The following is a 27,965-nucleotide window of genomic DNA, read 5'->3' on the forward strand; positions in this document are numbered from 1 at the left end:
AGTACAACCTGTACTTTCCCGCGCTACAGAGTTTAAAACCCAATCTTTCCCACGTGCATAAAGAGATATTAAGCGCGCCGCCTTTATGAAAGCTTTACTTTGATTGGTTAGTAAGGTAGGCGGGCCAGAGATATATCCAATGAATACAGTCCGTATAGAAGCTATGCAGTTGCCACATCTTCACATGACGTGTTGCATGCATACCATTGTTATTCATTATGCATCCGTTCTCCGAAATGGTTCCGTGTTGAAATACATTACACAGCAGTGTAATAGGAGGTTTCTGTCGTTGTTCGGACCACATACGGTTGACGAAATGTTGGCTGACTACCCAGTCGCTGTAGACTACAATTTCTCACCGGTGCAGAGGTACGTTTGTCATATTTATGCCACTAATCTGTCCAACAAGCTGGGAAATATCATCCGATTGAGCAATCGGTCCCACACGTTGAACTTCGTGTGAAGATTTCATGATTCTAAAGTCATGTGCGTTTACGGTGATGGATGGTGCATGGTCGGTCGATGGTGATATTTTTCTAAGTAGCCCGACCAGACGCCGTTGTGTACACCGACAGGGCTGTGTATAAGACACACAGATACCATTGATACCATTGCATTGCATTGGGTCCGTTGCAACCGTGTCCACCTGTCCACAGACGCTAGACGTGAGACATTTACTTTTTATCAATTAATGAGTCACGCATGTGACTGAGTAACAGAGTAATCTCCCCCGTATATTAAATATGAATCTAAATATGAATTGTATGATATGAACCATGTGAACGATTGCTTCTTTCTACTACTGGTACTGTACTGTAAATTTATCTGTAAATATTAGTATTGATTTGCCTTGACAACGGACAAATCAGTGTCCACTGTTGTGCTTTGTAATCTCAATGGACATGGACAATGATCAATGCCCAATGGTTCTATAATTGGTAGGAAGGAATTTTGGTGATTCACTGATGTGATGGAGAGTTTTGCTGGGTGGGACCAGATATTGAAATCTGTTGAAATTATGCACTTGTCAATGTAATGACGCACCCCACTACCCCCGGACATGGGTGCGTCATGGTCATTTTTTGACTGACCACACGGGGTTTTTGACGGACACCACAGTCACTTTTTTGACGGACAAAACGCTGCAAGTGACGAACACCACAGTCACTTTTTTGACGGACAACACGTTGAAAGTGGCGCACACCTCGGTCACTTTTTTGACGGACATCCTCGGTACATTTGACGCACCCCCGTAAATACTGAAACGATTTTTGCATACGTGTTATTCAAGCAATTTCATTTTCTTTTGGTTCGTAAACATAATTTGTAAAAGTTTCGGCAAGTTTCCCTTACCATGGCCCTGTAAGCACCGTACCGTCATTCACTGTACATCACGCTGCTGCTACGATATTCCATACAGTAGTATGTATTCTGTGCATGCAATCCATACATGACAATCACATGTGTGCAGATGCGCTGTGTGTGCGCGGCCATTGCTAGTGCGGTGGATGCATACTGCTGCAGCGGAGGTACACACCACGCCACGGCATTCCCGCGAGTAACTACATACAGCCTAGTCGCTGTACGTAGAGATTCGCACAGCTAACAGCGTCGCACTTCTGGTTGGGCCAGTGCCGTATACGGCACTGGGTTGGGCTATCCCGCGAGCAGAAAATGGCATGCGGCAGGCAGTTTCTTCTGCTGCCGCTTCTTTTACTGTCAAGAATTCGCCTTTGTCACCACAGATTTCATGGGTTTGTTGGAGGGAAAATGTAAGGAGAAAGGGTGGCTTTTAAATTATGTGCTTGCCAGATTCTGGCAAGCATTTCCCCCTCTTATTCCAAAACACTTCCCGAATTTGATTTTCACTTGCCGCGGGACAGCGCTCACTGTAATTTCACTCGCGGTACGTGTATCCGGTAGTAGAGTGCAAAAATGTGTGCAGTTTTCCATAGCCAAGTGACGTACCAGGACGCACCCCTTGGTTTAAAATAATGCGTGTTATTTTCCATAGTCAAGTGACGTACCATGACGCATCCCTCGGTCAAAATTTTGACCGACAATGATGGGATTTTGACGCACCCCTCGGTCAAAAATTTGACGGACAAAGCTGGTAAAATGACGAACACCTGGGTCACAAATTTGACGGACCAAACGAGGAAATGACGCACCCATGTCCGCGGGTAGTGGGGTGAGTCATTACATTGACAAGTGCATTATGTATGGGTGCAGTGGCGGATCCAGAGGGGGGGCGCAAGCGGCGCACGCCCCCCCTTATTTTTCGTAAAAAACAAAAGAAATAACAAGAAAAACAATGAAATGAAACCCGGAAGTGGCACCAGAAATATCTGTCACGCCCCCCCCCCCCCCCCCCCCCCCTTTACAGAATTCCTGGATCCGCCCCTGTGGGTTGGACCAGATATGAAATTAAAAACCTCTGTTCTTTACCATACATGTTGTCTTTTTTGTTTTACTCCAACTTTTGGATTTGGACTTCAGAGTTCGAGATGATTGTTATGAATATATTTCTTTCCAAACAGAGAGAGTGTCAGGCTTTCAAGTGTTCCTACTTTTCCTACTTTTTCCTACTTTTTCACTGCTTGTCCTACTTTTCCTACTTTTCTGCTCAAAATCCTACTTTTTCCTACTTTTTCCTACTTTTTTGGTGAAAAAACCCGCAAAAAAAAATGTGCAAGGCTACTTGAATAGTTGATATTCAGAAATGATGAGTAGACTCTAGTTGCAGATTCTTACCGATGGGGAGAGCCTCTATCTTCAACATGAAAGAGGGACAACACAATCCAATCAACCACAAGACTGCTGCCAGCCTCAGCTTTTGCTCCTGTGAAGACCTTTATGTGATTGATACCACTGATTTTGCAGCCTAGGACTTGGAGCAGTTCTGAACCAGCTGTCATCATCGCTCAAAATTACCAGGTAAGCTTGCCATACACTTAAAAGTAGAATTTGACATCAAATCAGATGAACAGGGAGAAATGTGTAATTAACAGATCACACAAATTGTGAACAAGGAATGAGAACAGCAGTAATTACTTAGCCATCTTGAAAGGTAAAGACAGACTAATAGGAGAGCTGAAACCTCTTTATGGACAATCTTAAAAGTTGATGGCTTTTTACATCTTACAAGTATTGTTTAAGAGGTTGAATTGTATCACAGGTAAGACATACATTACCTCGAAGAACTTAGAAGAAAGCAGAGGATGGAGGAACTTCAAGGAAAACAAACACAACTAGAAAAGCACTCTGAGAGCGCAGACCTCCGCCAAGCAGACAAATCATTTTCGCCACTGATCTTGTTCTTCCGTAGAGATATCAGTGATTTCCATCCATATGTACTTATAGCATTGTGTGCTGAAAGTTGCCAGATTTCCCAATATAGAAGCCTTTGTTACGTCATAAACACTCAGCTGTACGGCACGCCTCACCCCAGCAGAAACTAGAGCACGCACTGTAGTGCGCACATGCAAACCTCAAATGCGTGCAGGCAAACCTCAAATACACGTAGCCTGAACTCCCAAGTTCATTGACCCTACCTGCCAAAATGTCAAAAAGCCTTCATAAATTCCCCCAAAATTCTCGGATCACTACCAAAAGTTAATCGTTTGGTACATGTGTCATTCTCAACCTTTCCTGCAAGTTTCATCCCAATCCGTTATCTACTTTTTGAGTTATTTTGCACACGGACAAACTAACTAACTAACTAACGAACTAACTAACGAACAAACCAACGGTAACGAAAACATAACCTCCTCCCTTGGCGGAGGTAAAAACAATATTTCACTATCGTTTAAAGATTGATCGAAGTTGAAACCATGAGACGTTGAATTCCACTTCCTGAAGACACAGAACTAACAGGAATATATAGAGAGAAAAGCCATCTGAAGCATACCTGAAAAAAACCCAAACAAGCAGGAAAGCTAATGAATGTTAATTCCACAAAGAAGAGCAAGTGTGTGAATGTTTTAAATTGAACCGCCAAGAGCAGTTTGTTAAGTTTGGTGGAAGCAACTTGCAGAAAAATTAGAAGCCATGACAACTTTTTATTCCACAGATCTTGCAAATTTTAGTTAAGGCTGAAAATCTTTTTATTATCCAGCTAGTTTGAACAAGATGCAAGAAAATGGTAGAACAGAAATCCCTTAATGAAAGTGGTTAAAGTGTGATGTATCGTTTGAAGTGACATACCCAAAATATTGAACCATGTGAAAGAGTCTTGGTAAAATGTGAGACAAGGAAATTTCTTAAAGAAGAAAAAAGTGAATGGATGGATGTGTAACATGTCAGTTGTGTCAACATACAAAGCTGTAAGTTGAAGGTGAAAACCAAAAGAACAATGGAGAATATCAAAATTGAAAGGACACAAATACACTCTATTTAAGGGGGGGGGGGATGAGAACTGCATGGTAAATATACAGATCATCTAGTGTGTATTTGCTTAAATAAGGACTTAAATGATAATAACAGTCACTGTTTATTCCCCAGATCTTGTAAAGAGTAGTTTATAAAATCGACAAGCTGAAATACTGAGCCAGCAAAATATCTGGAGAATGAAAAGCAGAACCTCAACCTTGTAAAATTTCAAAGGCTGAAGGATACGATATTCTCAAAATTGTATGAAGAAATTTGATTTCAAGAATATTGAATGAGCTTAAAAGTGCCTGGAATGATATTATATTGCAAAATGGAGAAACTTCCTAAAAAGATCAAACAGCTGTATGTATATTCAACAAAAAGGGTCATGATGAGCTGAAAAGAAGTTGAATGTAAAGAATTATTAATTATCCGCGGTGAATTTGGCAGAAATTGCAAACAGTAAGAAGTCATTGGAAAGTACGGAATGATAAGTTTCAACCATTCTTTCTAGATTAACAAATGTAAGTTCATTCAAGAATACATGGAATCTATCATCTACAGAACGCCAAAGAAATGAAAACTGATTTATATTCGTTATCTACAGAAAATTATCAAAAATGGTCATTTTGCTACCTATAAAGTCAGTAAGACTACAGACAATAGGAAACAAAAAGCAGATGTGCATATATGCTCCTCACTTTTGTAAAGTGGAGTCATTTGGTTATATTTAGTCTTCTGTTACTCTACATGTGACAATACTACATTTCCCTGATTGATACTGAAATGTAAAGTATTTGATTTTTTTTCTCTCTCTCTTTGGATGTTTTGTGTCCTATTGGTTAAAGTGTTTCAAATTGAGCTTGCCTTTAATATACTTCCATCTATATCATATGATAGTACCAAGATAATCTATATCTCTGGAAATTCAGTGGTGGACACTGTGCCATGAACTCACAGTATTTGAGTGTGTAGATTTGTAGTGGGCCAGGATTTGCAAAATAAAGATGTTAATGCATTGGTAGGTATAATTTCACTTCGTAAGGCCTCACTGTCATGAGACAATCCATTCTTCATGCATGTCTTGCCAGAAGTTATGATAACACATGCTCTCAGAGACTAATACTGACTGCTACATATAAGTAGTTTAAATTCTCCTGTTATTTTAAAATGTTTGAACACATGTTACGTGCTTACATGGATTTGAAATTGAAGGTCTCTTGGAAAGTTAATCTATTGCTTATCTCATGGTCATTCAGCTGGAACTTGAAAGCATAGTAGTCTTGAGCATTACTTGAATAGCTTTGTCAAACATCCTTATTTCCAGTCTTCTTCACACTTTGAAGTGAAACATATCTTCACAACTTTAAATGAATGGAGATAAAAGTGTCATATTTTTTTATTGATTGTGTCAAATATCCTTATTTCCACTCATTTTCACATTTTGAAATGAAGCACGTCTTCACAACTTCAAAACATTCAAATAACTGTAGATAAAAGATGTCATCTTTTAATTATGGAAGTGTACAACATACCTTTGGCATTAGTGTATAACTTACACATCATGGAATGTTTATGACATATTTTGTGGGATGATAAGATTATGTGACCGTGCATCACAAAACCAACAATAAGTCTTACACACTGATTTTGTGTTAGGACTGAAATATGGGCCAACCCAGCCAATCTTGAGTTTTTCATATTTTCTGAAAGAGCAAGTCTTCTTCTATATCATACTAAAGTTTGGGATCATAAAACGAAAAGGAAATTGTGTTTTTAGCAATCTTTTTCTGGAACACTTTTTTGGTAGAATAGTGTGATTAGGTGTTTCTCATAGAGTCCTCTTTTCATTTCTTTAAAAAAAAAACTGTCCATACTCTTAACTTTCAACTCCAATAACTTTAGGAAGGATGATGCTACTACTCTGAAAGTCGGCATTGATCATCTACAGAATGTGTTAATAAAGCTTGCAAAGCTTAATCTGCTAATCTCTTCATTGTTGCTGCTCCATTGGTTAACATCCTGTTATTTGTTCCATTCATTGCAGAGCTAGCACTGCTTAATAAAGATTAAGCGCTTGAATAGACGCTATACTTCAGAGCCCCTTTACTCAGTTCACATTTTCCAGAGTGTGTGCTTCATTCCAGTATTAGGATAGGTTAGGAGAGTCCAGTTATATCGAGTTATACATCATTTTTAAGCTTAAAGTTTGCTCTTTTAGAATCTTCTCTTAACTAAAAATCCATGTGTAGCGACTTTTGTTGGTGTTGCGATGCAGGGTCACAATGGTAGGTGTTCATGTCAATCACAGAATGATGTGTTTTCTATGCAAGTATTAAAGTAAGTGATCAAGATTCATACTGCCTGTACGATTGAACATGCATTTCTGTTTGTTTCCTGACATTGTTCTAAGGAATGTCTGCCTTTGTTGTATTTTTCAGGCTCTCCTAGGAGCAAAAGTGAGGCTGAGGCAGCAGGGTTGTGAGTACAAATTAAGATTTACATGTAACATCAAGGGTTCTGGTGAGTCTCGACGAAAACTACTCCAAATTGCCTGCACATGTCCTGATTTATTCCTACTTTTTTGTTCAAATGTCCTACTTTTTCCCTCTCATGTCCTACTTTTTCCTACTTTTTTAGAGATTCTGTTCCTACTTTATTCCTACTTTTTTACATTATCCGCTTGAAAGCCTGGAGTGTCCACACTTCACCTGCAGCTGTACAAAATTTATTCAGGCTATGTCACATAGGTGTATGTGCTCCTTTGTGTACATTCATTGGGCAACAGAAACTGCTTGACTTAAAAAAAAAACAAAACACAAAGAATTGTGAGAGAAATGAGGAGGCAAGACTAACCTTATTTCCGTGGTGCATTACAGGTGGCTCAGTCATGCCACAAGTTTAATTCAAAGCTTTGCCAACTGCTTATGTACATGTAAGTGTTTCATTTTGTTGTAACCTAAATGGGATAGCCTGATAAATTTATATCAGAGGAAATGTTGTTTCACACATCAAAAGAGGCATGATTCATGCTTTATGTAAAACTGTTGTACAGACACTATAATATCCTGCAGTCTGAGTTTATGTGTCATTGCTTTGTTTTTCTTTCCCACTAAAGCCCCCTCTTCCACCGGCACTTTGATGATGACTTGCTGATTCCGGGGCACTACGAAGAGGACGCCGAGCTCCCATTGGTTGAGAACACAAGGTGAGCACCATGAGGTGTAGACCTACAACAATGTACACTATTAAAAGTCTGTACCACACACACACACACACACACACACACATACACACACACAAACTACCCCCCCCCTCCTTTGATAAGATTGCATAACTTTTGAATGAATCTAGGTTTGAGCAAAATAATGTGGCAGGGGTATCGCTACACTTACATTTGTATTACTCTTTATGTGCCATGGTTTAAACCTCCTGTGTGCCACATTATTCTGAGAAAGCAACGTCATCATTCTTTGAGGAATCATTCTGTTTTTTCAAAAATATGTAAGTTAAATATATTTTTGTTACCCTGGACATGTAATGAGCAAAACTGTATGACAAATCTATGATCATTTTTTTTTTTTCTTTCAAGTGACCAGTAGCTACATTATTGTAGAGGCATGAATTTTGCACACAAAATAGTGCCAGGGGCTCAAAATTTAGTGGAAAATCCAGTGGGAAACACTGCTTCATATATAGCCAATCACCACATAAAATGCAAGCTACATGTAACAGGAATGGAATCACAAGAAACGCTTTCATTGTTCTGTGATATTTAGTTTGAGTTTATGATGTTTAGTTTGAGCAGCTTTGTGTGTTTGAGCAGAATATGCAAAGTTGCACGCCATCGACAGAGACTTCAACTCTCCCACTTTCAACGAAAGCCCATTTTTGCAAAATCTCCTGTTCTCACCGCTTGAAATGATTTCTTACTCTGTGTCATCGTATGTTGTAAAATAAGCCTTAGATAGCACGAGATAACATCTAGGACCCTAGAGTTGGACCCCGACAGCAAGGAACTTCGTGCTTCGCGCACATCACGTTGGAGTCTCCCGTTTGCTAGGGGATTCAGGCGGGAGAATCTCCAGATCAGAAGGGTGCTTGAGGTTGGAGTCTCTGCATCGACCAAGTCGGCATGCGAACATGGCACATAGAGAGTTAATTAACTTCTCTTCAAAAATGGGGGGGGGGGGGGGGGGGCTAATGAGCTATTTTGTACATGACTGAGCCTACATGACCAGTCGTTTTCAGAAGTCACAATCTAAATCCTATTTCTAAAATTGTTTTTGGGTCTGTGAAACATTGTTTTATGATGAATCTTTTCTTATTTTTTAAACAGTTTTTGTTGTGTATGAACATAACCAAGACTCCTGCAGAAAAAGATTGCTTTACATTCTATTCTTTTTTGTAGGCAATACATACCTTGATACTTGACATCCAGATTTAGAATACAAAGCAGGAAACAAAGTTAGAAGTCAATAGGTTTTGATGAATTATCTTGCATCAATCTTAGAGACATCTTAGTGTTAGGTTTTATTCATGAAGAAATTCACAATCAATTCATTACAAAATGTAACAGTTACATGGTACCATGAAACATGACGTAAATACTCAGAAGTGATCAATTACTTTTGGTTTCTACAGTTTAGTGAACTGCAATTTCTGCAACTGACAATAATTACAAATTTTACAATGAATTTGGTCACTGAGGCGACATTACATTTTTATTCCATCTTTTGTGAACAAAACCTTGATCTTCTATGAAAAACAACATTTTGAAAGAGTGAGGCATGTAAACAATTCATGTGGCATTTCAATCACAAAAATAGACAAGTAATGTAGTTGTCATAATCTACAGACACTCAAAGAAAATGAATTTGCTGATATTCTACAGATTCTTGTGGAATGTTTGAATTTATATCTTGTGTTTGAAGTCTCGTGCTGCAGAGAAAAGAGGACAATTGCATGCCTATTTTCTTTTTTAAATAAAAAAAGATATAGCGAATTCCATCACAGTGAATGCAACATTGCTTCCTTTGCTTTGAGCAGGTTTACTCTTCACACTCCCAACTTTGACTTTACTGTACTCCGGGTGGTCTCCATGATTGAAAATTCAACCACTTGCGAAATTGTCTCGAAGTCTTGATTCATGAAAAAGACTCGTTAAATATTTCATTTAGCATATGATTGGTCAATGATGCAATTTCTGAATATTTTCTTTCTTTCCTCCATTTCTTTTTGTCTTTTATGCTTTGTGAGAAATTTTTCATGCCTTTTGAGCTCTCAGACTGAGTGGTAAAGGACATTATACCTCTATGATGATGATGATAATGATTATTATCATTATAGAGTAAATGAAGCAATTCCTTAGCTCTGAAAAAATTATCTATTGTTTCCAGGTTACTCAACGAACTTCCCCATCTCTTGGATGACGATGACGTGAGTTCCATCTCAGCCAGCATCCAGTACTCGGAACCAATCGACTTCGACGACGACCAGAGGGGAACGCCTGATGATATCAAGACATGCCATGCCGGCACGCAGGACTGCCCCATTTCTGGAGGAGGGGTGGACGACGAGGCGGATTCGGAGGGATTCTTTGCTAGTATCAGTGGAGCTTACTTGAATAGCGGTTATCTAAGTTCTCTCCAAGATGCCAGTTTTGCAGGTAGAGGATTGTGTAAATAATTTGTTAATTTGTGTTTTAGTTTGTTTGTTTGTTTGTTTTTTGCCTTATGTCTTGGGTACCAGATGTGAGGACCAGAGTTGAACGAATACTTTATGGTAAAGATGAACATCATTCAGTAGTATAATTAATACATAATATTATCTCTTCTTGTGGTGTATGAGTGTGTTCTACCCTCCTCTCTCTGTGTGTTATTATTGTAATTCTTTACTTTGCTAATACTTTGTATTCAGTATGTTTTGTTTCGTTTGTAGTAAATTGTGAATTCCTGAGTCAAGTGATATTCACTAATTTGCTAAAATATTGCCTCCCATAACTGAAATGCGGGGTTTATGTACAAGTCGGAAATTGCTGATCTTTTTTTCTTTTCTTTTCTTTTTTTTTTTGGGGGGGGGGGGGAGTGATGATACTTTTTTGGTATTCCATCACTGTTGTTCATAAAACTCTCATGAAATTGTCTTACAAGTTTCCATCCACAAATTATGCTTGCGAATGTATGATCAGTATAATGTATTTCCCAGAGGAAGGTAGAAATAGAAATGAATTTTCTCAATCCCAACTGTGAGTTTCATTGTACATTTGTATTACCAATGGGTAAATCTTAAGGTTCCCATGATTGTAACGATATGTTAGACTTGAGACAAATAAAATACTGTTTGCAGTCTTTTACAATTGAGAGAGTTTCACAGTAAAGCAAGAAATTTTTTGCGAATTGGAACCGGTGACATAATTGGCGGCATGAAGTTTTTGCGAATTGCCATTTTTGGCATTCAATACTTATAGTGTAAATAAGAACTTTCGCGTGCATTTTAATTTTGCAAAACTTGGCTCTCGCGATATTTGCCAAATTGAAATTCATGTGAATATTTCTGGTTTTATATTTGCCAAATTGAAATTCATGTGAATATTTCTGGTTTTATAATTATTATGTTGTAGATTTAACTGCTCGTTTGTTCTCAGTTGTCGGATGTGTGTCCACTTTTGCCCATTGTAACATTCATACTGAGGTCACCATGTACTTTATTCTTTATTTTGTGATTTGTGAAAGATTTATCTACATTTGTCATGTGCTCTTATTGCAACCAGTCTGTTTTCAAACCAAGTTTAATTTTATTTTTCTATGGAACCACCCTTTATCCAGTAAGCTGGGGTCGCACTTAACTTTTTTTTTTAAACTAGCCAGGCGGACTACTTAGAATCAATTTTGACACTGAAGCAATATTTTGGCTAGCCAGATGGACTAGTCACTTCAGAATTTTACGATTTTTAGCTAGTCTGACGTGATTTCGGGTGGCCAATGGCCAGCGGACCATCACCAATTTCGAACCCTGGTAAGTACAAGGATTCAATCAAGTCATGTGTACCACATGTTCATCTTTGCCACCCCCCCCCCCAAAACCCAGATACCGTGGCCCTTGACCTCCTTGACTCGCCGGACGCTGACTTAGACCTGTGCATCAACGAGGGCAGCAGCATTGAAGTGACTGGATCTGACAGCAGTAGGTCAAAGGTCACAGGTCAAAGGTCAACTGCCCAGCAGAGGAGAAGGCAGAAGAAGAAGAGGACAGAGGATAAGAGATGGTGAGGACTGCTTGTCTCATGTTTAACCTGTACAGTGCTTTGTCGCCAGTTGTCACACATGATGGAGTGCAGTGTTTGCTGATTAGAAGAGATGTTTAGAAACTTGTCAATGCCAATGAACAGAGATTACCTAATCCCCCTAATCCTCATTTTTCTTTTCTTTCTTTAAAAGTGATAATGCTTCTTTTTCATTCCGTCAGTGGTATTCCACAAACTCTCACAAAATTGTCTTACAAGTTCCCATCCACAAATTTTGCAAAAATATATGATGAGTATAATGTGTTTCCCAGAGGAAGGTAGAAATAGAAATGAATTTTCTCAATCCTGAAGACCTTCCTGTAGTCTGATGCACATTGCTACTCTACATCAGAGTCAAGCTAGATGTTGTTCTTGATTTTATTGGCTGCTGCCATGTTACCACACATTACACAGCTTCATGTCTAAAAAAAAACAGAACAGAAAAATCAGTGAGTTAGATCAGTGAAATTTTTAGAAAAAGTCAGACTTACACACAAAAGTTATATCTATCAGAGTTTAGAGAGTATTAAAGATAGAGTGGCAACTCTGTGTGATGTAGGTGTTGAACAACTTTCCATTTGTTTTGTATTCAAGATTTCACAAATTTTCATTTTTCTGAAATATCTAGAAACAGACAGAACTTATCCACGGAGGAGGATTTGCAAAAATGTATTGGTCTTATTGTAATCAGGGGCCTGTTTCATAAAACTTGTCATCAGTGACAAGTTGTCATAGATTTGACAAGCTACTGAAATCCTTGCATCTGATTGGCTGAGAGCAAATTTGTCATAGAAATGTGGCAGTTGTCACTGATGACAAGTTTATGAAACGGGCCTTAGGTCTGAAGAAAAATTTTCTTGAGAGAAAAATGAAAATTGGTGACTTTTCGCGTCAAACCGAATCAAGAGCTGCTCTATACCTACACATGTAGCTCATGAGTGCCTTGGGACTCAAAGGGTGAAGTGAGTTGACTGGTATCACTTCTCATCTCAATTAACAGGAATGAGATGACTATAGAGGAGCAGGAAGATGTGGCCGAGCACCTGTCTGCTGTCCTCCGCTCACTGCTCGGTCCTCGTGAGAGGATGGAGGTGATGTCGATGATGTCTCAGGAGAAACGGTCGAAACTCAGCGACAACGATTTCGTCATTGGTACGTCCTGCTCTGTAGAGCTGTTATTGATAAATCTAAGCTGTTAGGTCAAGCAAGATACAACTGTCCTGATATTGCGTAAAAATGAAGGTGTGAAGTAAGAAAATTGAACTTTTAAACAATTGTTAAATTCTTCAAATCAATGAAAATGTGTTGAGCTGGATTAACAGTATTCAGTTTTTCTCATGAGCTGTTGTGTTACAATAAATCATGTCAAAAAAGCCTTCTAGCATGGTGATATGTGTTCATAGATATCCTAGCAAAACATCTGTGAGCTTGAGTTTTCTTCCTATATTTGTCCAGTGATATACAGCTAAATCAGTGAATTTAGATTTTAAAGATGAGCCACCAACATGTTAAATAGCACATTGATTTTGTCAAGTCTTCCTGAAAGACAAATTAAAAAAAGAATAGAAGTGCTCCAATACAATACATGGACTCATTTTTGTATAAAGTGACCATATTCAAGGCAGGGAATCTTTTTCTATTCTCTTGACAAAGGTTACACTTAGTATCATTCTGTCACGCTATTACAGTACTTGATCATGAATGGCAAAATTGTTATTAGTCTCAGTGTGTGATATATTACACTCTTGAAATCTATCGGGTATAAAGTATTCCATACAGCATCATACAGTGCAATACAGGTGAACCTCATAATAATGAGGACCTAAAACCATTACAATCTTTTAACTAGAGAGGGGCCGTCAAAGGCGGCAGACCCACGCCTTGTACAAAGTCGGGGTAAACATACTGTGCATTCGGTCATCTACCAGAATTCGGTCACTTAATTGCCAGTGTCCTTTATCACCAGCCAGTGCGTTCTACCAAAGATCGTACACTGAAGTGTACGATCTTTGGTTCTACAGTCACATCACACGCAAATCACATCATTTCACATACGGTAACACTCATTCACCACAGGAAAGTCCTTTAGTCTCCTCCAAAAATCCATCGAAAATCCCAAATTCCACCGTCAAAAGTGCAGATTCGGAACTTTTCCAAGCGCGCGAATTAAGTCCAGTTTTAAGAGTATTGTCTACGCGACGGGTCGCCGAAAAAGCGCTAAAAATCGAGAAATACGCCGTTTTCTTGCGGGATATTTTGCTTATAGCAAGCCGAGAGTGTGTTGATATCAAAGGTTGTATGAGTGTACGATCTTTGATGGTATCCACAAAAGCGCAAAAGAAAAACAAAATTTACGTACCCCCTAGGCAATTACCCCTATGATTAGTGTCTACAGGAATTATTCAGTGCAAGGGTTAAATGCAAATGTCTACTGCACCAGTATTCGGTCACCAACGAGCGCCGCAACGTCCCCGATGCTATTTTGCACCAACAGGGTAGAGCGCGATGCATTTTCAGCGGCCTTGCACACGCATTGACATTGAGCGCGCATATCGTGCAGTGTGACTGCGACCGAGCAAATGCTCCTCCAACGAAAAAAACAATCAATTTTAATTTGAAAAATCATCAAAATACGGGCCAGTTTGTGACGACGGAGAACGAACTTTCATAAATCCAGAAGGACATAGTCCTTCAAATAGGCCTAAACGTAAATTTCGGAATTCTTACGAACATTTGAGCAGCGAAGTCCGATCGTTTGGGAGTTTATGTTTTCGTATGGTAGCGGAAAATCGCAAAGTGAGAAACGGGAAATTTTCGGAGTGGTCACTATACCATGGGGTCAAAACTTAAAGGTCGCACAGAATTTGCAAGGGTCAACCGATTATCACCAAAATCTAATCGATTCTTTCCTGTCATTATCCAGACATCCCCTGAACATTTCGTGGAAATCCGTTTACCCGTTCTCTTGTTATCTTGTACACAAACAAACAAACAAACAAACAAACATACAAACAAACAAACAAACAAACAAAAAAAACAAACAAACAAACAAACAAACAAACAAACAAACAAACATACGGAACCCTTTACATAACCCCCTGCCGATTTTCATCGGCGTGGGTAACTAGCCACTGCACTGGGCAGTTCTGCGTGACTTATCACCAGCCTGTGAGTTCTACCAAAGATCTTACACTTTTAGTGTACGATCTTTTGTTCTAAAGTCACATCACACGCAAATCACATCATTTCACATACTAGAACACTCATTCACAACACGAAAGTCCTTTAGTCTATTCCAAAAATCCATCGAAAACCCCAAATTCCACTGTCAAAAGTGCAGAATCGGAACTTTTCCAAGCGCGCGTTTTAAGAGTAACATGTTAGGGTCTACGGGTCGCTGAAATAACGCTAAAAATCGAGAAATACGCCGTTTTCTTGCGGGTTATATAGCAAGCCGAGAGTGTGATGGTATCAAACGTCGTATGAGTGTACGATCTTTGATGGCATCCACAAAAGCGAAAAAGAAAAACAAAATTTACGTACCCCCTGGGCAATTACCCCCCTACGGCAATTATTCAATGCAAGGGTTGAATGCAAATATCTACTGCACCAGTATTCGGTCACCAACGAGCGCCGCAACGTCCGCGATGCAATTTTGCGCCAACAGGGTAGAGCGCGATGCATTTTCACCGGCCTTGAACACGCATTGACAATGAGTGCGCATATCGTGCAGTGTGACTGGGACCGAGCAAAATTATTTCATGATTGAGGAATGCTCCTCCAACAAACAAACAAAAAAAGAATCAATGTTAATTTGAAAAATCACCAAATACGGGACAGTTTGTGACGACGGAGAGCGAACCCCGAACTTTCATAAATCAAAAAGGACATAGTTCCTCAAATAAACGTAAATTTCGAAATTCTTACGAATGGTGTTGAGCAGCGAAGTTGGATCGTCTTACGAACAGAGTTGCATGCAGCGAAGTCGGATCGTTTGGGAGATGCGCTTTTGTATATGGCGCGCCGATCGACCAACAACACTGTTTATCGGCGATAAACACTGTTTATCGAGCGATAAACTCTGTTTATCGAGCGATAAAATCTGTTTATCAAGATGAAGCTCTGTTTATCACACCTTTATCAACTGATAAACAGAATTTTTCTCGATAAACACCGTTTATCGGCGGTCGATAAACAGTGTTTATCACAAAAAAACTCTGTTTATCGGTCGATCGATAAACATAGTTTTTCGTCGATAAACACTGTTTATCACTTGGTCGATAAACATAGTTTTTCTCGATAAACACTTTATCACTTGGTCGATAAACATAGTTTTTCTCGATAAACACTGTTTATCACTTGATAAACAGTGTTTTTCGTTCGATAAACACTGTTTATCGCCGATAAACAGTGTTTTTTCAGTGTTTATCGCCGATAAACAGTGTTTTTCGGCGATGAACAGTTAATCGGCATTATTGATCAAATGGCGCGCCATATTTGTATGGTAGCGGAAAATCGCAAAGAAACGGAAAATGTTCAGAGTGGTCACTATACCATGGGGTCAAAACTTCAAGGTCACACAGAATTTGCAAGGGTCAACCGATTATCACCAAAATCTAATCGATTCTTTCCTGTCATTATCCAAACATTCCCTGAACATTTCGTGCAAATCCGTTCACCCGTTCTCTTGTTATCTTGTACACAAACAAACAAACAAACAAACAAACAAACAAACATACAAACAAAAAAACAAACAAAAAACCAAACAAACAAACAAACAAACAAACAAACATACGGAACCCTTTACATAACCCCCTGCCGATTACATCGGCGTGGGTAATCAGGTTTCTCACTATATCAGGGCACAAAAACCAAAGAAATATATAGTGTTAAGGCATGCAAAATCACATTTAGAGGGTTTTGTTAGACAGTGTACTCTGGACTCTGCTTATACCGAACACAGTTATAACAAACATCTTGCTTCAACAAAGTAAAAATTCAGATCATAAAGTTATCATGTTTATATTTCTATGTACTTGTCTGTTCAGCTAAAACAATATTTTTATATGACCAAAGAAAACTACTGGTCCCGGGGACTTTGTAATAATGGGAGTGAATTGTATTCAACCTCTTTATGACATGATTCCACTGTATACTTAGACATTTACTCATTGTCACACACAGAGGCCCACATGCTGAGTGAGTCGATGCTGGCACGGCTCGAGACCTTCCTCGAGGAGAACGAGGCGAAGGGGGAGGTGAGCGACTCCGAGCTCCTCCTGGCCCGACCGGAGAGGAAGCGGGGATGCGGCGGCAACGGGCGGCGGAGAAAGTGTGCCAGCCTCCCCGCCTCCCCTCAACATAGAGGGAGCTATGACGAGGGCTCCTCGTCGTCGATAGGCAGCAAAAAGGTGAGTTTGCAGCACATGAAAGTCGCTACGATGATAAAGTTGGAAAAGATTGTGAGTCTTGTCTTCTTTTTTAACTCTCTGCATGCCACAGTAATTTCCTGTTCTTAGGGACCGTATTCTCAGACGAAAAGGCCGCACCTCCGCATAAGCGGCATCCAGACTTTGGCGACATAAAGAAGAAAAAAAAAATGTTTTTTCCTTTCGAAACTTTCACCCTTCTTTTTGTAAGTTTTGACAACAAATTCTGTTTGCATTTCTGCCTGATTTTGCATGCTTCCTAGTTCTTTTGTGTGTGTGCATGTGTGTGTGTGTGTTAGAGTGACTGTACAGTACTGGTTGAGGTGAGGATTCAGATTTATAACTTTTTTTGGTGAGATAAAGAGAAACCTCTCATGAAATATGAAAGAGAATGTAATTTCAAGAAGGATTCAACGTTTATTTGATGAAAATTGGCCTTGAAATGGCTGAGATATCCAAAAATGCGATCCTAATAAAATTGACAAGCCCCGACTTTTATTTGGATCTCTTTGTTTTTCCTCGTTTTTAGATATCTCAGTCATTTCAAAACCGATTTTCATCAAATAAACTTTTGATTCCCCTTAGAATTGTATGGTCTTTAACATTTCATAGAGTGGTTTCCAAGTATCTCGCAAAATGTTACAAGCTGAATCCTCACCTCAACCGGTACTGTACAGTCCCTTTAACGCTGAATGACGCAAACTCCATGTCCCTCGATGTGAAGGAGTACTGAGTGCATGTGCGGGATATTCATATACCAAACTACGGAATAAAACCTGTATAAGAAAGTGTGTGCATGTTTGTGTTTTCATTCACACAGCTTACTTTACAATGCAGTGGACACGTTGTGCAGTAGTCTGGACGGCTCGGCAAAGCGACTTGTTGGCGCTGCGCGTACGCTCCCAAACAAAGGCGCGGAAGCAACAGCGGTTGGTAGATGATAACAAAAAAGGAAAACAAGTTGTAATTCATTAATTGCAGAAAAAAGCTTTGTTCATTTAAGATTGACTGATTCATTGTATGATATCGAGTTGCTGTTTGGCAAATTGCATAGTCCTTTACATAATTACTTGTGCAGTGGTTTAGCAGCTTATTTGCTAGGTTGAACATGCCATAATCTGGTTGTGCTGGCGCATAGGCTGTGCCCTGAGTTCATTGCTTCTTTTCAGTGAAAATTTGTGTGACCTTACGGATGGAGAATACAGAACACTAGTGAAATTTATTCACATTTGACTTGTTGGGAGAGAAATACAGGGGTATGATACCTATATATTTTGGCAGGTAGGGTCAATGAACTTAGGAGTTCAAGCTGCACATTTTTGAGGTTTTCATATGCATTTCAGTGCATTTCAGTGCATGCTCTAGTTTCTGCTAAGGTGAGGCGCACCGCGCAGCTAGAAATTGATGACGCAACAAAAGCTTCTTTATTGGGAAATCAGGCAACTTTCAGCACACATACGTATGGGTGGAAATCACTGATCTCTATGGAAGAACAAGATCAGTGGTGGAAGGTGGAAATGAGCTGCATGCTTGGCGGAGGTCTCTCAGAGTGCTTCTATAGTTTTTCTATTTTCTTTTTACCGTCCTGCTGTGAAGTCATGGACTGTTGTAGTCTGATGTGTGTCTCCTTCTCTGTTGTGATAGTAACAATCTCTACTTACCATGTCTGCAATTTTCTTGTCCTTTTCAGAGATCAAAGCGACAAAAATCACTACGGGCGTGGCGCAGGAGATCCAGAAAAGACTACCGCCAAGCGTCGAAGGAGAGAAGGAGTGGATTATTTCACAAGGAAGAGGTAGACTAAAAATCCTCACAATTTTCATTCTCTTTCCCGTTGATGTTAGATATTTACCTCTATTCTTCATAATTTGCCAAATGTGTAATTTCTTTCTGTAAGTGCGTGAGTCTTCATGACCGATAGAGGGGTATTGCTGTAGAATTGTCATTTGGGGAAACAAGAGAGGTCAGTACTTTTTGAAATTGTCTCGAACAAATTACAGCTCTTTGTTGTTCACTTTTTACCTGTGCCTGTAGATATTGCCATGGGAGACAATAGACATTTGCTGCGTGAAACTTTTTTCAAATTGGAGCAGACAACTTATTCTGTGGCATGAAGCTTAATACTGGATTGCCAACCGTGATTGCATACATTATAACTGGCATTCAATGCATTGTGTTGACAAAAGCTTTTTGTGTTTCGTGTGCATTTGACATTTGCAAATCTTTGCTCCGGAGGAAATTTGCAAAAGTTTTATACACATGAAAGTGTATGGTTTAGTACTCAAATTTTCATTTGGCTGCTATCATTTGTATGCCATTTTATTTTTGACTTTGTGTACTTAACAGTGACCAGAATTAACTTCAGCATTGTGTAAAGCAAGAAATATTCACTGCACAAATTCTTACAAACTGGAGCCCACGTCCTTTTCATGGCATGAAATTTTTGCGAACCAACTACCACTGGCATCCAATGCATCATAGTGTAGACAAGAACTTTGACGTCCATTTGAATTTTGTGAATCTCGGCTCTTGCAAAATTTGCATGATTAAAATACATACGAACATTTCTGGTTTTATACACATGTACATGTAGTATCTCGCGTAAGCGTCGCAAATCACCTGTCTAAAGGCCACCGCACACTACACGATCAGACTGGTCTTAAAGTCTTTAAGCCAAGCTGGGTCTTAAGACCAGTCGTACGACCGGACACCGCACACTACACGACCGAGTATACTTACGACTGTAAAGCGTGCGCAATGCGCACTGTGTGCGCTTGCATTTTACTGCATTGTGAATGGCTGAAAGCTCACGACTGGTCATAGAAATTCAACATGTCAAATCTCTACGACTGGCGCTAAGACCCAGTCGTACGACTAGAAAATGGCAAGACTGTGACGTCACACTTCTAGTCTTAAGGTCTTAAGACCGGTGAATCGGTGCAAAATCGTGTAGTGTGCGGCGGGCTTTACAGTTTATGTCAGGATGTTCTCCTTAACTAAATCCCTTATTCATTCTCTCCCATTTTCCAGGTTCTCTCGCTATCACAGAGTATAAAGGAAGAGGCATCGGACGAAGAAGAGATCGATATACTTGGATGACATCGCCCCCCGTACTGTATGTTCCAAGAAAAAAGATAAGAATAGAAAACCACAACAGAAATGCAAGAAATCTATCATAGAGTGTTATGACGAAAAATGCAATTAGAATTAGAGAGTGCATCTGGGCCCTGTTGCATAAAACCCTTACCGCTGGACCTACTGCTCCTTTTTAGCGGTAAGTCTTCAAATTAGCGGTAAATTTTATAATCCTTGATGCTGATTGGCTGTTATGCCTAATTTTGACAGTAGTTACCATTGAAATTCAATGGTAAGTTTTATGCAACGGGCCCCAGGAAGCAGAAGTAAGGCCCCCCCCCCAAAAAAAAAAAAAAAAAAGTTGTATTGGCATAACTGGGCTATATGAAAATAGGGTACGTAGATTAATTTTTTTAGGTGAATGACATGGCGCAATATTTTACTGCCACACTTTGCAGTGAAGCAAACACTGGACAACTCCATATACTGAAGTACAAAAAAAAAGCTTGTGAAAACAACCAAAATAAAGCAAAAAGTCATGCTACTACACATGTGGATTAAATAAAATCAAGAGGATAAATCGCAAAAAAGAAAAAAAAATGATGGAAGTTGTGAAACTTATATGAGAACCGGTGAAATGCGGAAAAAGATGGCGCCTGCGCCAAAGCAATAACGATTGCACTATCGATATCGAAATATTGTGCTATCATTGAAGCCGATAATGAAGATTTGTTTTTTGAAATCTCTAGGGTTGGGGACATTTTTAGGGTTGGTCACGTTACGCCAATACATCTTTTTTTTTTCTCTTTTGGCCTAATGTTTAGCATCTTCTCAGCTCTTTGTCACAATTTAATCCTAGGTGTGACCAGACACCATTTGGGGGAGAAAGGGAGGGAAGTGGTTTCTTCATGCCGTATAGGCCAAGTACTCTGTGACGGTTTCATATTTTCAAGTCGACTGGTATTCGCAAAAGCGACAACATACCCAAATATTGCCTCCTGCAGCACAAAGTACAATCACTTTTACAGTATGTCCCCCAAAAAATTACAATCAAATTTTCGTGTTGATAACACCCAATATGAATTAACTGTCTATATGCTACCTTAGGGTCTTAACATCTTAGCTCTATTTTGAAGAAAACCTCATTCAATTTGATTAGGCGGTCACAGAGAAATGTGGATTGTTGTAAAGCATGTCATGAGTCTGATTCTTCCAAGTTTAGCACTTGGATGCTCTTGTGTTTGAACACAATAGACAGAACTTGGAGGGAAGAGATTCCTGACATGCTCTACAAAATTCCTCATTTCTCTTTGACCACTGAAGCAAATCGAATAGGGTTTTCTATAAGATGTGGGCAATGAGTTTATAGTTTCATACCCTGAAACTGTATTTGGATTGATTCACTATTTTTAAAGTTATCATTGCGGAGGGTACTGTAGTAATTTTTTGGGGGACGTACGGTATATTGACTCAGAGGTGAGATATCGCAAACTTTGCATGGTCTTATCATTGTTGTGAAGAGGTAATACATGTACCATCTATTTCTCAATCCATCATTATGGCTCTTGGTAGCAAGTTTAACCACCTACGAAATTGTCCCCTGATATATTATGCTCACAAAATATATGGTGTGTGCAATTAGCTTCTGATATGATAGTAACTTAGAAAAGTAGCTACACCTCATCGATTGACTAAAGATCATGTACCGGTACTATGATTTTCATATTATGAGAAAATTGTATTTAAATCATGAGGCTTTGTTGAGATAATCATTAACGAGAAACAGAAAACAAGCTTACATTCTTAATAGAGCCGCAGGCCTGAGAAGTTAAAGGCCTGCACAAAATAGTGAATGTGCTTGAAGCAAATGTTGATATTTCCTGAAAAATTGCAAGATTCATCTCATAACTACCTCCTGTCAAAACCTCAAAAAGTCTGTGAACGTTCTGAATTTCAAAACCTTCCTTTTTTGTTTTTCATGAAGCATTTTACTTAGGTGTGTTGAACAGACCTATTGTGTTAGTTTGCCTTTTCTCTGACAAACTGCAACTGCATCAAACTTCAGAGCTGATGTGGTCAAACCTGTGTTCAAATTCTTGCCAAATATGCTACCATATTTTGTGATAACTTGTTTAAAAGTACCACAAAGGTGAGACAAATCATTTGTCACCGGAAAATTTAGAATTATGAGCGTTTAAAAGTTGTTCCAGTCCCCAAAGTTGATGTTCAACGGCTGTATCAGACCTTCATGGGGATGGATCACAAGAATCCTTTGCGGAATATACCGGATGAATTCAAATCTGCTACACTCTGGAAACAAAAGTTACCTCAAAAGAAATCTATGTGGACATGAGATTTTTTGATGAAGATGGCCTTACTTGAAAGTGAGTTGTACTTTGGGAGTTGAAGATCACTTCATGTCTTGTTTGGTGGCAGCGGCACAAGGTCATTACTGCTTGAAGAAAAAACGGGTATGTTCAAACAGGTGGTATCTCAAGATTGAAACTGGTCACTTCCCACAGCAGGTGACATTTGGTGCACTTTATCAGTAGTTCCTCCCCCCCCCCCCCCTGCAACTTGCTGTAACATCATGTGTGCAGCTTGTACAACCTCACAAAAATCATTTGCCAAATGAAAATGTCACATGCGAGCTTCAGTCCCGATCCATTCCAGTGTGTTTTTGGTCTTTTGCCCTTTCCTTTGGCTTCCTTCTCCACCAGTTTTCGCAGGAGTTCTGAAAAGAGCTCTGGGTAATTGGAGATAATCCAAAATCTACTAATTCTTCTTTTATCATGATGATTATCATTGTGAGTGAGAGAGCTGCACATGGAGATTGCTGTTAAGCTTAATAATACAAAGAGGTCATGATTATTTGTAAGAGAATCAGTCATGTGCTGAATGAACAAACTAATCACATTATTGGTCAATCAGTGGCATACAAAGAGCCAGAGTTTTGTGGAATGCTTGAAAACTCTTACAAAGCATCTGCACTGTGCAATTCAAGATAACCTCCAGTTTAATTATAATTATAATTTTTTTTTTTGTGAAGTTGAGATTAGAAACGATTCAGTAGGAAACTGTACCTTGCCCACTTCATGATATTCAATAGCTTTATATGCCTGAAATGATAGACAGTTATCATGTAATTTTTTTTTTGAATTTTTGGTCCTGGTTTAGATGCTGTGTGAACAAAAACAACTGATATCTTTGTTTTGGTGATCATCGAGAAAAGGATGCCTAGAGAATTGTAGTGGGATAACTTTTGACCCATTTCTCCCAACTTCTTGTCTCATGGTCAAGCTAGTTTGGGTCTTCAGGTGATGAAGAATGCATGTGTCGAAAGGAGGAACAAGTTTTAACACAGTTTGACAGTCGCCCATATCATCCAGTACTGCACCTTCACTTCATGAGAGAATTCCGTGATTACTACATTGCAACAAACTTGGGCACATTGAAAAACCCTGTGTGTGGTTGTGAACTTTAAGCTTTGCTCAAACAAAAGGCAACTAGTCAGCAATCTATTGGATTTGAAGCTACTTGAGTTATACTGGAAAATGCCATTTGCTATCACCCTAATAGGAATCCCCTCCAAAAGACAGTTGGACTCTCTGTCAAGCATATATTTATATCTATATGCGCTAGTGACCTTGACCAGTGTTTAATCTTCTGCAGAGGTATATAACTTGGAACAGGATTTCCCATGCAAAATATGAGACGAAATTGAACTGCTAAAGCATTTTGTATAAATTTCTTATTGGCTCCTGAATTCTAGTCACCAAAAATTAGACTTGAAGCTTCATTGATGCAACATTAATTCATATTTAAGGTACTTTTCTTCTTTTTTTTTTTTCAGCAGGTAGGGATGTATCCAATGTCATGTTCAGATACAGATATTTGAAATTCTACAAATATCTATGTGCATGTTCTCATGTGATGCATGTATTAACATGAATTCTTCCACATGTTACAAGGAATGTTACATTTACATTGTGAGTGTTACAGTCGTACAGGTATTTATGCCTTTTTGGGGAAGTTTACTTGAAAAGTGATACAGACCTACCTCCTGCTATATTGAAGTAACCTTTTTTAAACATTTCAGTGGAACCATGTTAAAACGAGCCGAGGTCAGATGCAACAAGATACAAGTACAGTGGACTCCCATTATAATGAAGTCCTCAGGAACGACAGTTTTATTTAGTTATATGAAAATTTCATAACCAAACATATAGATAATAAAAAACATAGAGCGGATAATCTGACTTTTTACTTTGTTGTAACTGGAATTTCGTTATAACAATGTTTGTTATAACGGGAGTGCACTGTATATCTTTTTACCTGATATAATGGTAATTTTGGAGGTCCCATTCCATGTATATTAAGAGTTTCATCGCAAAAGGAATTAACTCCATTCTTGTCAATTTGAGATATTAGTGATTAAACCTGCTAAAAACAGAAAATAATGAGACAAAATGAGATAAGTTCAATCATAACTTAAAATATATTCCTTATTGTACAACAAGTGAGATATCACTTGAAATATTTAATTTTGCTCTATTTGATTGACTTACTTTAAAATGTCTAAAATAGCGCTTAACCCATTCTGCGATCAAATGCTTTGTATTTTGTTTTTATTCTTGACATAACAAAACCCTCTAAGGGTGCGTTCGAGCGCTCTCCTAAAGCGAACTGTACCGTACCGTACCCGCGCCAGAGGAGCGCTCGAATGCTCCTAAAGTGTACCGTACCGTACTGTACCGAGCCAAAAGTGGACCACTTCCCGATGTGCTCCAAAAGCGTACCAAAGCATACCAAAGCATACCGAAAGTTCGCTGTAAAGCATGTGCGTATCATGCGCATACGTCACAATGCAAAGACATCATTTTCTTTGTTCGGGACAGCTGTAAGTAGTTTAAGTGCCAGGTGGATGACATTCTTCCGAAAAAATGCGTGACCTTTTCTAGAAATAGCTCATGAGGTACGCTTTCTCGACAGAGCGCTCGAACGCTTCATATCTGGCACAGTTAGGTACGGTACGCTTTGGTTCAGTTCGCTTTGTTTTGCTTTAGAGCGCTTGAACGCACCCTATGAAAGAGCTGCACTCATTTTGTTGTGTCCTTCCTGATTTCAATTATCATATTCATATATGACAACAAAGCATGAATTGATATCAATTTTGTGATTATGTCAAATCTGCAAAGATGAAAAGATGTCAGAACAGTGTCTGTAATATTTTTTATGACCCAAAAGGTGTCATTTTGTTCCATCTGTCGCATGCTTATTAATTGGATATTTTCTTGCAGGGTCAGTGACATTATCAGTAGTTGATCTTGTTGTTTGTACACCAACCCTTAGAAAACTACCATGAACTCTCCATGCTAACTACAGTGACTGAGCAAAGTCTTGTTACAATGAAGTGAACTTACTGTAGGTCCTGAAGTTTGACATTTCTTTGTACGTCGGTGTTTTTGCAAACCCTGATGCAGTGGAAAATCAATACAAAGATATCTGATAAATCAAATAACCTGATATAACAAACTAATTTTTCCAGTCTCAATGAATTTATTTCCTTTGTTTTGTGTTGTTTATTAACTACTGATATAACAAAATATCTGATATAAAGAACAAATTGTCTTGAACCCAATGATCTTGTTGTACTGAGTTTTCACTGTATAACACACTTTAAATGTAACATTTTTGCAAGGAGTTTCATTGTGCCATGCTGTTTGAACACTTTCAAGCGCTGCAAAAGTTTAGTCTTTCCTCAGGCGTTTTTAGGGATATTGATAAGAGTTGCGTCAAGATGGGCAGCTTGGAGGAATAAGGTCGTATCTCCTGTCCACTCCTCTACGAAAAGTGTGGAGCAAGCATTTCGACTGGAATTTTGATGGTGCAGTCAGCCTTGTCTAGGTCAAGTCCAAAAGGGCTGTGGGAAAATCTTTCGGATTATCCATCAGAATTAAAACTTGCTTATATTAATTTGGGTATAATTGATTTTTTTTTTTCTGCGGCTTGTCCAACGTTTTGAATTGTGCGGGGTTAGCTGTCATTTGGTCACAACGGATCCTATTTCAGTACTACGTCGGTCAGATTAAGGAAAGCGGAAGGGTCGTTTCTAGTTGCTCGTGAAAATTGAGGAATTGTGTACTTTTTTTCTTTTGTCGTACAGAGTTACGTCATTATGTAGTCACGTGAGGGATTAACTTTGGGATAGATGAAATGATCGACTGGAAGTGAATTTCCAGTGACTCTGCCTGAAGAGACATTCTATTTGGTATTTCTTTGCTGCAACTCGAATGATTTACAATTATCAATAAAGCAATGATTTGAAACAAAGTTCATCTTATTACCTTTTACCGTGTCATCTTTGCTGTGTCAGTTCATTTTCCAAGAAATGTTGATCTCCTTCAAAAACTTCTGCAAATCATCAAAACATAGCGAAGAACAAGCGCACATACACAAACGCACACACACACAAACACACACATTACATTCACATTTGCACACACTCATATGCTACACAAATCTAAATTGTTGTGCATGTACAATTGTACTTAAATAATCTTGTTGCCGATTCATTTTCGAGGAATAAACACGTGTGCATACAGTGGACTAAACGCGTTTGTCGTTGTGTCGCGCGTAGACTCTATACATTTATTAAATGTGGATGACTTGATTTTTTAACCTTTCCTAATTAGAGCAATAATGGTTTCGTCTGAACCCTTTGTGGTTCCTAATTGGGTTGATATAATAAGTAGACCCGGCTCTCGTACGGTGTGCATGGGTAGTAGGTGTTGACTATCTATTCTCTTTATCCTTATCTGTCTGTCTGTCTGTCTGTCTGTCAATCGATCGATCGATCAATCAATCAATCAATCAATCAATCAATCAATCAATCAATCCATCTATCTACAATTGATTATTGTATCTACAGTATCTATCTATCTATCTACTGGTGGACGACGAATTTGTGTTTTTAAAGAGACGATGAACCTTCTTGAATCCCGAGTCATGAACAATTAAAAAAAATCACAGAGAACAATATTTATACCAAAGCGTAGAAATGTTTGCCGTCTCTTCTTCCTCATGCAGAAGCGAATTTGCTTTTAACCAAATTACGCAATATTGGGGTATCAGATGAGTGTCTGCCATGGTTCATTGATTACCTGAAGGGGCGATCCATTTGTACGTCACTCCATTCACATCTTTCAACTCCATTACCTATATCTTATGGAGTCCCACAGGGATCGATTCTTGGCCCCTTCTTGTTTATCGTTTTTATTAATGATTTATGCAGATATATACCTAACTGCTAAATCCAATTATATGCCGATGGTACTGTTGTGTATGTTTCTGATAGTAATATTGATAGCGTACATATGAATCTTAATAATGATCTGGTTTGTGTTTATAAATGAATGTGTGCAAATAAACTATGAATTTTGAAAAGACTTTATCTTTACTCATTGGATCAAGGTATAATTATGTTGAATAGATGTAATAGATTAATATTATTTTTTTTTAATGAACAGTATACCAATACAACAAATGGATCATGTTAAATACCTCGGTTTTATTGTTGATAACAAATTGAAATGGGATGTTCATATCGAGAATTCATGTAAAAGAGCAGGGAAATTGGTGAAGAATTTAGGCAGACCTCGTCATTTTATCAATGAATCTAATCTGAAGTTGATTTATCAGTCCATTATCTTCCCACTTTTTGATTACGCTGATATTATATTTGATTCAAGTCATAAAAAGTATATCAAGCAATTGCAAATTCTTCAAAATCGCGCTGGGCGGAT

At 38.7% G+C, this 27,965-nt stretch overlaps 1 protein-coding gene across 1 annotated transcript; it reads left to right on the forward strand.

Annotated features, from left to right (window-relative positions):
• The first annotated feature begins 235 nt into the window (after window positions 1-235).
• LOC139725216 (uncharacterized) lies at window positions 236-20,184 on the forward strand. Its single transcript, XM_071636306.1, has 8 exons — window positions 236-369; window positions 7,490-7,579; window positions 9,771-10,039; window positions 11,461-11,638; window positions 12,657-12,808; window positions 16,841-17,067; window positions 18,776-18,880; window positions 20,116-20,184. Exons 1-8 carry the CDS (start codon window positions 317-319, stop codon window positions 20,182-20,184), a joined length of 1,143 nt encoding a protein of 380 aa, XP_071492407.1. The 5' UTR covers window positions 236-316.
• The last annotated feature ends 7,781 nt before the right edge of the window (window positions 20,185-27,965 follow it).

Source organism: Diadema antillarum, unplaced genomic scaffold, assembly GCF_040938485.1.
Source record: "Diadema antillarum isolate AM-2024a unplaced genomic scaffold, OU_Dant_1.0 seq00000024_RagTag, whole genome shotgun sequence".
NCBI lineage: Eukaryota > Metazoa > Echinodermata > Echinoidea > Diadematoida > Diadematidae > Diadema > Diadema antillarum.